This window comes from Aulonocara stuartgranti (assembly GCF_965226115.1).
Source record: "Aulonocara stuartgranti genome assembly, chromosome: 23".
NCBI lineage: Eukaryota > Metazoa > Chordata > Actinopteri > Cichliformes > Cichlidae > Aulonocara > Aulonocara stuartgranti.
This window is the reverse complement of record NC_138958.1, coordinates 51452086-51464787: the sequence shown is the minus strand read 5'-3', so window position 1 is coordinate 51464787 and position 12702 is coordinate 51452086. Positions and strand designations below refer to the sequence as shown.

The following is a 12702-nucleotide window of genomic DNA, read 5'->3' as shown; positions in this document are numbered from 1 at the left end:
GTTAGTTATTACATATCATAGAGGGAGTTTACTATTATCCTGTAATATTTTAAATTCGGTGGAAATTATGAAATACCATTCAATTATGGAATGTTGGTGTTTGCAGATGTCTTCTGTGGAGAAAAACCTTTGTCAGCAACATAAATTTCATTGTCCTGAAAGGAAATAAGAACTGCCAACACATTGGAATTGATGTGCCGAGTGGAAAAACAATTCAGAACTGTAACATGTAACGTTTCTGGCTGACTGACAGCTGCCAGCTCTAATTACAATCCCACTGCAATGACCATGCAGGCCACACAAATGTCTGTGCTGAAAAGCTGAGAATTAAAGTGTGGACACTTTACATGTCTTGTCTTGAGATGACCAGTCATGATATATGCATAGAATAGAATTAGAATAGAATTCAACTTTATTGTCATTGCACATGCACAGGTACAGGGCAACGAAATGCAGTTTGCATCCATCCAGAAGTGCTTTAGTGATATAGATATATTACAATATATATTAGCAATAATATAGATATGTGAGTATATTACAGAAATGGGTCTATTATGGTATGTTATAATGTACACGGTATGAAGTATGTTGTGAATATGCTATAACTATAAGTATGTACAGGCTATGAGCAGGATATAAATATGAAAAACTATACAGAATATGAAATAAATAACTTTACAGGAATCTGGGATATACAGCTATACAGAAATGGGAACTATGCAAGTTGTAAACAGTTGTAGGATTAAAGATTATCGAATGTACAGAATGATTATTTACACAGAGCTATACAGTAGTGCAGTTAAGATAAGTGAGGGTGTAGATAGTTTCTACAGAGGTATATAAAGTGCTAGTGGTTGTGAGTGGTGGTTCAGTCCATGTTATTATTGTGTGTTTGAGGGTACAGTTGTCCATTGTGGGTGTGTGTATGTTCAGTCCATATGTTAACGTGGGTCAGATGTCAGGAGGCAGAGTTCAGGAGTCTGACAGCTGTGGGGAAGAAGCTGTTCCGGTACCTGGTGGTCTTAGTCCGGAGGCTCCTGTAGCGCCTCCCAGAGGGCAGGAGGGTGAAGAGTCCATGTGATGGGTGACTGGGGTCTTTGATGATTTTCCCAGCCCTTTTCAGACACCGCTTCCTGTAGATGTCTTTTATGGCAGGAAGTGGTGCTCCGGCGATGCGCTGGGCAGTTTTCACGACCCTCTGCAACGCCTTCCGGTCCGAGGCAGAGCAGTTCCTGTACCAGACTGTTATACAGTTGGTCAGGATGCTCTCGATGGTGCAACGATAGAAGTTCACCAGGATGTCTGAGGACAGGTGGTTCTTCCTCAGAGTCCTCAAGAAGAAGAGGCGCTGATGAGCCTTCTTGACCAGCTTGGAGCAGTTGGTCGTCCAGGTGAGATCCTCGGAGATGTGGACTCCCAGGAACTTGAAGCTGCTCACACGCTCCACAGCCGTCCCCTTAATGTGGATGGGTGGATGTGGGTCAGCATTCCTCCTGTAGTCCACGATGAGCTCCTTGGTCTTCTCGGTGTTAAGCAGCAGGTTGTTTCTGTCGCACCACTCAGCCAGACGATCCACCTCCTCCCTGTAGGCGGCCTCATCGTTGTCACTGATGAGGCCAATCACCGTGGTGTCATCTGCAAACTTAATGATGGTGTTGGAACCATCAGCAGGTCTGCAGTCGTGGGTGAAGAGGGAGTAGAGGAAAGGGCTCATCACACAGCCTTGTGGTACACCGGTGTTCATCGTGATGGTAGATGAGCAGCGGTTATCCAGCCGGACATGTTGGGGGCGGTTGGTCAGGAAGTCCAGTAACCATTTGCAGATGAGGGAACTGATGCCCAGGTCTGTCAGTTTCTTGATGAGTTGTGAGGGGTGGATTGTATTGAATGCTGAACTGAAGTCTATAAACAGCATTCTGGCGTAGGTGTTGTTGTTGTCCAGGTGTGAGAGGACAGAGTGCAGTGCGATGGAGACTGCATCCTCTGTGCTCCTGTTCTGATGGTATGCGAATTGGTGGGGGTCCAGGGTGGGGGGGAGACAGGATTTGAAGTGTGCTAGGACCAGCTGCTCTAAGCACTTAGTGATGATGGGGGTGAGTGCTACTGGGCGGTAGTCATTGAGGCAAGATGGGTTGGAGTTTTTGGGTATCGGGACGATGGAGGTGGATTTGAAGCAGGCCGGTACCACAGCGTGGGCCAAGGACAGGTTGAATATGTCTGTGAGCACTCCTGCAAGCTCCCCAGAACACGCTCTGAGAACACGCCCGGGGATGCCATCAGGGCCTGCAGCCTTGTGGACATTGATCCTGCTCAGCACCGCTCCTACATCGGTGGGGGAGAGAGTCAGAGGTTGGTGGTCTGGCGTCATGTCTGCTTTGGTTGTGGTTGTGGGGTTCCCTCGCTCAAAACGAGCATAAAAGTTGTTGAGCTCATTGAGGAAGGAGACATCAGAGGATGCGGGGGAGGGTTTGGTGGTCCTGTAGTCTGTAATGGTCTGGAGTCCTTGCCACATGCGTCGGGGGTTGGAGTTGGAGAAGTGTTCTTCTACCTTCTTTTTGTAATGGTGTTTGGCTTTTTTGATGCCCTTGATAGTCGCACCTGCACACAAACCCCCTGTGATCAAAGGGGGTTTGTGTTCTTCATAACTTCTTCACCTTGCTAAGAACACCTCTGCCAGGTCGGGCTAGGTAGCAACTGCTAGTTAGCTCTGTTTGCTAGCTTAAAGTTGGTGTTAGCCACCACTGCTCAGCTGGTGCGTCGGCTGCCCACGGAGCACTATATTCGAGTCTTCTTGTGCAGTGTTTTTGCTTTGCATTTTGATATGAATATCAAACCAAAGCAAGCAAAGCAGAACTCTTCTGTTTTGCCCTGTCCTCAGGGGTTTGGTTTCTCTTTGTACAACAAGGACCAGCACGCTACGTGCCCCGCCTGCCTGGGATCCAAAGTAATGTTTACCTGACTGTGCTCACGCATTGTAGCTGAGAATTACTCAGTGCTGTAGAAAACCCTTAAATTTTATTTTAACTTACATTTAACAAAATGCCTCAAAAATGACCAAAAAGGTTCACTGTTAAACTACCACTACAAAACGTCTAAGCTTGCTTTTCTACTTACTACAAGGTCGAGGAGAATTTTCAGAAACTTCTACTTGACTATTGGGAAAAGTTCAGTTTAAAGCTGCTTACTATTATAACCACCAAACCTAGATACTATGAGTATTCACAATATTTCATCACCTACCTGCTGAGATAAGAGAGTAAAAAGGGATGCATGTATCTGAACATTTAATAAAAGTTAGAAGGCATCTTGAAATGAATAATGCTCCAACGCTCACGTTTTCAAGTGTAGGAACATAAACACACCTTTTCCTGAGCTCAGAATCCACAACTACTTGTCTCTTCTTCTGTGGAGGTGGTGATTCTCGGGTCTGGCGGACAGCTGACATCTTCTCTCTTGTTGTCACTTTGGTTACAGTCGCAGTTACTGAGTGGGTTAGCTCAGAATGCTGGGCTGCACTGACAGCTGCCGAGAGCTGAATGTTAAAGGGAGAGCATAATACACTCAGGCAGACGGTTTAACATCAGGAGCTGAATTATACAGATGACAAATCCTCATTCTTGACAGGTGATAACTGATGGTTGGACATCATCTATCATACAAGGTCATGAGTACAGTGTTTTGCGGTATAAGTGTGGGTTCCAACAAGAGCTCTAGACTGAGTGTGTGTGTATGTAGGTGAGTGCACACTCAGACAGCTGTGGAGGCAGTTAAGCAGCAATTTAGACTATGACTTTAGAGTAGACTGTAATGACAACGTGAGAAGAAGCATATGTAGAGTGTATGTATGTGTATGTAGAGGTCAATCTTCTGGTTATCTCTTTCAATGGAAAAATAAATAAAATAAGAAGGAGAGGGAGAAATATCGATATCTGTGCAACCAGCTTGAGCACTAATTAATGTGTGCATTTAAAAGTACGTGTACATACAAGCAAACATTGTGTATTAAGTGGTTTTCAGTTGGCATTTTCTTAATCTTAACAAATCTCGTGCAGATGAGAAAACCAAAGTTCTATGATTATGAGGCCACATGAATTTATTTTAAACAGTGAAATCTGTTTAAATGTGCATAAAATGCACCAAAAGTGAAACGATCTTTTCATTTCAGACATGCATGCAAACAGGCAACAGAGCTTTGCCAGTTTGCATGCATCCTTTACATTACTGCCATCTTTTGATCACAGTTGGTTGTTGTTACTGAAAGCTCTGCTTGTTTTGTACTCACAGTAAACTGCAGCTTCATTGTAGATAAAGCCTGTCTTTCACAGTAAATTGATGGGAAACCAGCATGTGATACAAGCTGCCGCTGGCACTGCTTTTACTGCTGCTTACAATCTTCGCTTTGCGTGGAAACACAGCTACCATCAGCAAGTAAACTAGATTCAGCGATCCTCGCAACAGATGAGTTTCTCTTTTAGAGAGAAGAGTCTTTCTCATGGCAACAATTAAACATGTTATACTTGTTCACTCCTGTTCTCATTGGACTGTCTTGAACTTTAATCAAGACAGCTACATTGTAGCCACAGCGGCTGTGGCTACAATGTAGCTGCCATCACCAGTGTGTGAATGTGTGTGTGAATGGGTGGATGACTGAACGTGTAAAGCACTTTGGGGTCCTTAGGGACTATGCAAAGCGCTATACAAATACAGGACATTTACCATTTAATATCTAACTTGCTAACTGAAGCCTTTTGAGTTTGTTGCAGTTTCTCTGACCATTGCACTGTCTGACCTTGGGGAGAATTTGCTGAGACGGCTGATGTCATTCCTTCTCAGCATAGTGTTAACACATACCTGAGTGCAGTCGGTTTTTCACACTCTGTTTTTGCATATTGGCATAGCTTTTGTTAAATAAATACTGACTCAATGTAAAAAAAAAATTGCCATGATGTTCACATGACTCTACATACAGTAAAAGACAACTCAGCACTCACTGTACCTGGGTGATACGCATCTCTAGGATCTGGACTAGTTGCTCCCAGCGCTGGGCAAAGCTATCCAGTCTGGCCTCTAGTTTGCTGGCCACCTCTCTGTTCTTCACACTGGACAGCAGATCCTGGCTCATTGAGCATAATTTGTCCATGGTGGGGCGCTTAACATCAAGGTCTGCTTTCAAAGTCTTACGGAACAGACACATACACACAACAAAAGTTGCAGAGATCTAAGCCTACCTGGCATGTCACTCATGTAACTGGTGCAGAGTTTTTAAGTAGGAACATTTTCTGTTCTTTACAAAAAGGTACAGCAGCTCCGGTATAGGCATACTCACAGTAAGATGGTGCAAACAGGCCACCATCTCTGTCTGGTCCTTCAGGTTGGTTGTCTTAATGGACCCAACCATGTCCTCCTTCTGAGTTAACCAGGAGTCAAATAAACACTGTAAGAAAACAAGACAGAAAAGAGTTTGACAAGAAAGGAGTAGAGAAAATGTGTAGAAATGGAAAGATAAATGAAATTCAATTTAATTCAATTTTATTTCTATAGTACCAAACCACCTCAAAGGTGACTGTATATGAATAGTGTAAGGTAAACCCTACAACAATACAGAGAAAACCAACAATCAGATGATCTCCTATGAGCAAGCGCTTTGTGAGAAAGGGAGGGAAATATTCCCTTTTAACAGGAAGAAACCTCTCACAGAACCAAGATCAGGAGGGGTAAATAAAGGGACATATAGGAAACACTAAATAAAAGAAGAAGAAACCAGTGGAAAGTAAGGAGACTGACAGAAAACAAAATAACAAGTTAAAGATGGAAAATTGAATAAGAAAATAGGAGGGAAAAGGAAGGAGGGAAGTTAGATGCCAAAAAAGGATGAAATGGGCCGACAGGTGAGAAAAATTGAAAAGAAGATAACACTGGTAGGAGAGAAAGATGAAAAAGGAAAACAAAAGAGATGGTCAAGCAAAGGTCACAACAACAACAACAACAACAACAACAGGCAGCACAATGAGGAGGCAGGTGCTCTACATTCAATGTTATTTATACAGCATCAAATCACAACAACAGTCACATCAAGGTGCTTCATATTGTAAGGTAGACCCCACAATAATGCATACACACAAAGTAGCTCACAGGCCTCCATTGTGCTCGAGGCTTGTGTGCTAATTTTTTTTTTACCATGTCGTGGAAAGAAATGACCAGTAGGACAAAGCACATATTGTCCTCTAGTATCATGAGGAAGAATCAATGTTCAGGAAGATCCAGGGTTAGAAGATATAGAAAATATTGTCAATATTTAGAGCACATGCTACCCTTTCTCTGAAAAAGCACATCAGCCACCTGCAGAAGTGGAAGAAGGCTATGAAGTGAAGAAAAGTGATGAAGAATCTGAACTATGTTCAAGCAGGTTCTCAGGCATCCAGGACATGGTAGTCTGAGGAGCTTGGAGAGAAAGTGACTGGGCTTCTTGAAGTTTCTTGAATTTTCAGAATGTGAAACTGTAATAGAAGATGTGTCAGAGGACTACACATCATCCATTTCAATTATGATGAAGACAAAGAATCAAGCAGGAAAGAGGAATCAGCTGAGACAGAGGAATATTTGCAGTAACGTGAGGAAACACTGATCTGGTCTTCTAACCTTCCCAGTGACAGACTATGCATGACTCTCTCATGTGCCTCAGAGAAAGATGATCTACCACAGTCCAAGCACATGTGCCAGGTCCCATACTCCTTCAGTGGCTTTTCTACTCGAGTACTGAAAGCATTATACACAGTGTATTCTGCTTGTATTCTGCTTTTTAACGTTCACATGCCAATGGATGCATCAGAGACCAAGTTGGGGTTCAGTAACTTGCCCAAGGACACCTTGGTAAGAACTCCAGACTAGAGCACACAGAGATTGAACCAACAACCATCCAATTAGCAGATGACCTGCTCTACAGCCAACTCAATGACGAACAAGGAGGGACAACAAGAGAGGAAGAAAAATGGACCGAATGCAGCTGTAGGCATATGTGGGTGTGTTGATTCTTACTGCCGTGCATCCAGTAGAGTCGCTACGGCCAGTTTATGACATCCTGAGTCTGGTAGAGAAGTTTTAAAGGTGACACAAGATTAATCACAGAAGCACAAAAAGGACATAATTTCTTGATAAAGACACAATAGATGATCATCGTTCATGACACAAACGTGCTCCTGTGAGGTGTATGGAACAAGTGGGTGTTCCTCCTGCTGTGATGTAAGATCCTGGTACTGATGTGACTGTATGAGCACCAAGTCCCCTTCAGAGGACTCTGTCCAACAGAACATCCAAGTAAACCAGGGAACTATGAGATACAAACATGGGCAGCATCTGATGCAGGTCCAGCTGTACATGGAACATGCTCATGTACGATGGCAAACCGTCTGTCCTGCAGTCACGACACGCGAGTTGTCCCTAACATTGCAGGTTTCCAAAAGAAAACAATCACCTGTAACAGCTTGTTTACTGTATATGCCCCTTGGCCTGCAACTGCAGAAAGAAAGCTGTCCATGATGGGACCAGTGCAGAGGAATAAACCTGAGCTTCCTCCTGCACTTGGGTCAAATATGGACACGCCTTTGTCCTCATGAAAGTTTGCCTTCACTCAGACTCATGCCCTCCTACCATGCCAAAATATAGAAAACTGTCAGGCAATGAGTTGGAATAAAGTTGAATAAAACCTTGAAACACAGAGATGGATGATATTTTATACTTGTTGCTTTATAAACAGTCAAAGCAAACGGGGTCATTTTTGAGCCCAGAGGACAACAGATGTGATTATTTGATGCCAGTAAAAAACTTGAAGTAGTTTAAAAACAGCTTTCTAAATGAACTTTGACATAAACCCGTCTGTGATCATCTGTTAAAGCAGCCGACTCTGGTTGTGAAACGATCCTCACGATAACTGATGATTTCATTAATTTTTTTACCCAAAAACAAAGAATCATTTTGTATAAATAAAGTTTTATCAGATATAAATTTGAAATGAAATAAAGAAATAGTGTCAAAATGTTTGAATTAAGTTTTAATTAAAAGTGGGGGAAAATCTACTTCATATTAATTAAGTATCAATCAAAGCAGATGGGGACATTTTGACCCCTGAAGACAACAGCTGTGATTATGTGCTGCCATTTAAAATTTATAAATGATTAAAAAAAACATTCTCACTAAAGTTCAACATACAGCACTCTGTGGTTAGTCAGACAGTCAAAATAATCTAAACATTTAAATATTTTATTGTCTCGTTTTATTTTCGCTCAAAAACAGACGATACTTTATGTAAACAAGGTCTGGTGCCCCTAAATTGTAAAATGAAGGGTCAATTTGTGGTAATGTGTTAGTCTTAAGTAAAACTAAGGTGTATTGATTGATAATTTATACTTATATACACTTATATACATTTTTGTCCCCTGAGGGTTAATCCTTCCATCTTGACAAGTTTCCCAGTTCCAGACATCAGACCCATCCCCACAACATAATACTCCTACCACCAAGTTCCATTATTAGATGTTCTTTGGTTTGTAAGCCTCAGCCTTCTTTCACCAAACATAAAGCCAAAGAACCACAGCTGCGTATGATCTGACCAAACAGCTTCCAGTATGGATGATTTTGCTCCAGGTTGTCCTTAGCAGACTTTAGTGTGGCTTAAAGGTGTGAAGTGGATTTTTTCAAAAGGAATTCACCACTTGGCTAAGTCCTTCACTACTGTCTTGACAGTTGTTCTGAGGTCTTTAGATACATCTCTCATCTTTTTCTTTCCAGAGCCTTTAAAATACTTATTTTCTGTACCGTTCCTGTGTACTACACGTACATGCATCCATGATAAGTCGTGGTCATCTTCCTGATGTGCTCGTGGATCTCTGTTGTTTCCTGGATTGCATTTCTAAAACTCACTATTCCTTGGCCTCCTTCCTTCCTTCTGCTTAGCATACAGTCTCAGGGTGTTGAATTTAGGTTGAAACCCTCCATGCATGGTAAGGAGCTTTCTTATCTTGATGTCAGCGGCTTCTATCTCCTCTTCTGGCAAGTTTATTATCCTAGCACTGTACCTGACGACTGGCAGGGCATAGATGCTGATTAGGACCTATGCAGAACATACAGGGACAGTCCATCTCCTTGGTAATAGGATCATGTAGTTTTAGAGTCTCTACTTTATAATATAAAGCACCTTCAGGTTGGTCAATCTCATCTTACAGTCTTGAGCAGTGTTGGTCAAGTTACTTGTAAAAGTAACCAGTAACTAATTACTGATTACTTCCCCAAAAAAGTAATCCCGTTACTTTACTGATTACTTATTTTCAAAAATAATTAATTACTTAGTTACTTAGTTGCTTCAGTTTCACGATTTACAACCTGAAGAGGTGATAAAGCGATAGATCTTTCAGCCCAATTCTACTTTTTCTGCATAATCCATCATACAAAATGTAATCAAATGGAAAAGTCTCTTTTTAAAACTTGTTTTATTAGTTTTAATCTTTTAACTTTATGCATCAAGCAAACATTTAATTATCTGCAACATTCTCTGACTTGAATAAATTAGTTTAACATTTAAACCTATTTTCTGCACATTCCAGCACATAAAATAAAATATTTTTTGTGTTTACACTCAGTCTTTCAAATAGATGCAAGTAAAACACAGCAGAAAATAAATCAGGAGTGGGGCAGGCGGAGGTTTGTCCTGGTGCAGGTGTGCCGCAGCGGTCAGTGGAAGGAGTTTCTCTGTGAGTTTCCCATTACCTCGTAGCTACTCGGTGCTTGCTCGGAAGTTTAGGGGTTTTTTCGTTGTAAAAAGAAGTTTTCTTCCCACGCACAGCGGACACTAAACTCAAAGTAAGGTCAGTACTTCCACGCTTTAAACGCTGCACGCTCATACTCTCTCCGCACTCGATATATGATCCATTGTTGATCTGCACACAGCTGTTGTCACTAACGGCGCACTCGCTTACGTCACTGTCGTGAGACATTCTCGCAAAAAATCACGGTTTTAGTAACGCAGTAATGCAGCGTTCCTACGGGAAAGTAACAGTAATCTAATTACCGTTTTTGCAATAGTAATCCCTTACTTTACTCGTTACTTGAAAAAAGTAATCGGATTACAGTAACGCGTTACTGCCCATCTCTGGTCTTGAGTGACTGTATCTAACAGTAGCTGGTATTTCTGACAATTCCTTTGTGTGACCCACTCATGTGTTGAGCCATATGTCTGTCCATCTTAGCCATGATGCCTGACAGGAGCTTCCACGTGGCGCTGAGGCAGGTTATTGGTTGGGACCAGCCTCTTCTGGGAATCTGGGGATCAGTCTAATCTTTGGTTAGCCATTCCATGTGCAGGTCATTCATTAGCAGCTAGAGTGCTGTCAGCTTGTTTAGCTAGTAACTGTGAATCATGTCAGAGCCTGGTGTTGTCCAACTCTTCATGCGTGAGACTCTTTCTTGGATTTATTCCACTGTGATGGTTACTAGGCGAGGTTAGGGGAGGTAGCCAATGAGCATTTTCTTATGTGCTGCATCCTTCTCTGTCTTCACCCTTGGTGGGCTGGTCATTTATTGTTTGCCTGCTACTGAGAGTACACCTCAGATTGTTCAGTGGAGAACAGCCGATTTATTCTCCTGGCTTCTATGTCTCTGCAGTTTTAGAGATACTCTGAACCAGTCAAGCCATCACAGTTTGGTCTTTTAAATCCGTACACTTACACACTTTTTCAAAATTCTTTCCGAAGAGATAATCATGGTTCATCACTTATTCATAATATTATGCCTGATCTGTGCATTTGTGTTAATGAGCAAGTTGAACATATATAGATAAAATGTAGACAATAAGTGTATACGAGAAGCATTTATCCAATCTGTTCTAGACAGGTGAAGAACCCTCACATGCATAGACACATTCGGGTTTCTCAATACATCAGCAATCTTATCTGTGATCCTACCTTAGACAGTCATACCTGTTCATTGGTGAAGTGCTGCCATTTCAGCAGAGTCTCCTGCAGCACAATCCAGCGTTCTTCTGTCCATCTACAAATCGCTGCCCAGCGGTCACCAAGCACCTGCACAAACGAAATAAACACAGACACCCATATAGATCCCACTCAGTCCCCTAGAGCGTGATATGTGTATCCTCAAGCTTTTGAGTCCTTAGAGTTGGAGAAACTATTCCTGAGGTTTACCCTCTTCTGGACAGAGACCTCTGATGTTACACCTGGAATCTGCAGTTTTCTGCTCTTTGTCAAAAACCATTATGTGAGGTTGGTTTGCCAGCGCTTCATTTTCAGGTCATCATGCCTTTTATACAATGCAGCCTACTATGTTATCGATCACCTCTCAAATTTGTGTTTTGTGAAGGACGTTTTTAATGCATCCTTTTATGTAAGTGTCCTAATTTTCTTTGGTTCACAGCAGCCTTTACCTCTGATTCAAGCTGTAGTTTGCACTGTTGTGCTTATCTCATCCATAAATAAAATATGTTACAATGGGCTCCAGATTTGATTTTCTCTTTATCTGTAATCCTTCTTGCTTTTACCAGCTCTCGTGGATGTGCCCACAGTCAGTCTGTTTCTACCATCAGATTTTTGTCCAAACCATAGAAAACCGACTCTCGTTATTGCCAGTGGATTAATTTTCCGTTCTCTTGTTTCTTTTTCAAGTGATGAAAAATAAGTTTCATGGTCTCTCCAAATTATAGATGGCATAACATTTTAACACATTACCCTTGAAGGGCTTGACTCAATTTTGGGGCTAACCTTAGGCTAACCAGTCAAACTGCAGTTTGTAGCACTTGTGTTTCCCTCAATTTTTCTGGAGCATTAGGAATTCTACTTTAATTATTGCAGATTTTGTGAGTTAACAGTGGGAACAAACAAGTACACATCAAAGGCTAAGAGAAGGATGGATAATTAATCACAAAGACAAAGAACTGGAGTTTGTGTGATGATGACAAGTAAATTAATTTAGCAAAAAGTTAAGATAAACACACATACAGCAACAATGTCTTACTGCAGCTAATTACTGCACAACTGCAAAGACAAAACAAGCTCAATGTATTTTCCATTAGAAACAAAAAGCCCACGTTTTGCTGGAGACAAAAAGAGAACTCAAAAAACATTTAGACAGAAAATTAGCCCGTCAATAAAATCTCTTGCTAATCTGTGTGATCAGCAAAAATATGTGCTGTGTGTGTGTGTGTGTGTGTGTGTGTGTGTGTGTGTGTGTGTGTGTGTACTTGCCTGAAGTTTGTTCTCCAAGGCAGCAGTGGTGCTGTCTCCACTGTTCTCATCTACCACCACCACCATGTGGGTCAGAGAGTTCACCCTCACCTGCTCAAGTTCCAGGTCCTCCTGCAGGAGCTTTAGCACACATTGGCACCCATCAGTATTCCCAAAATGCTGATGGTTTAATCACAGATTAAATTCAAGATTAACCTGCAAAAGAATAATGTGAAGAGAAAACTACGGACTGGAGAGAAATCGTGAAGATACCACATGCTGCCAAACATGTTGGAGCAATTTTAGGGGATGGGCCTGTAAGTCTGTGAGTGGAAATGTTCAGAGATGATGTGAGAGCTGATAGTAGTGGAATGGATTCTGAAGTGTGCACAGCTACACTTGCAGCTCAAATTCAGTCAAATGCTAGCAAAACCGATCATGTGCAGGATGGCTGTAATTGCCAGGCAATGTACATTTT

At 41.9% G+C, this 12702-nt stretch overlaps 1 protein-coding gene and 1 long non-coding RNA gene across 2 annotated transcripts in view; one reads left to right on the top strand and one right to left on the bottom strand.

The window, feature by feature from the left end:
- The window catches only part of LOC309700347, a 227684-nt gene that overhangs the window by 4737 nt on the left and 210245 nt on the right, over positions 1-12702 (top strand). The gene's annotated exons all lie outside the window — the stretch shown is intronic.
- LOC309700336 (dystrophin-like) overlaps positions 1-12702 on the bottom strand; it is a 208343-nt gene that overhangs the window by 156901 nt on the left and 38740 nt on the right. Inside the window, 6 exon segments of the mRNA XM_082523857.1 lie at positions 3241-3276; positions 3363-3532; positions 4997-5176; positions 5327-5434; positions 10968-11069; positions 12246-12365. Coding sequence (XP_082379983.1) covers positions 3241-3276; positions 3363-3532; positions 4997-5176; positions 5327-5434; positions 10968-11069; positions 12246-12365 — 716 coding nt within the window.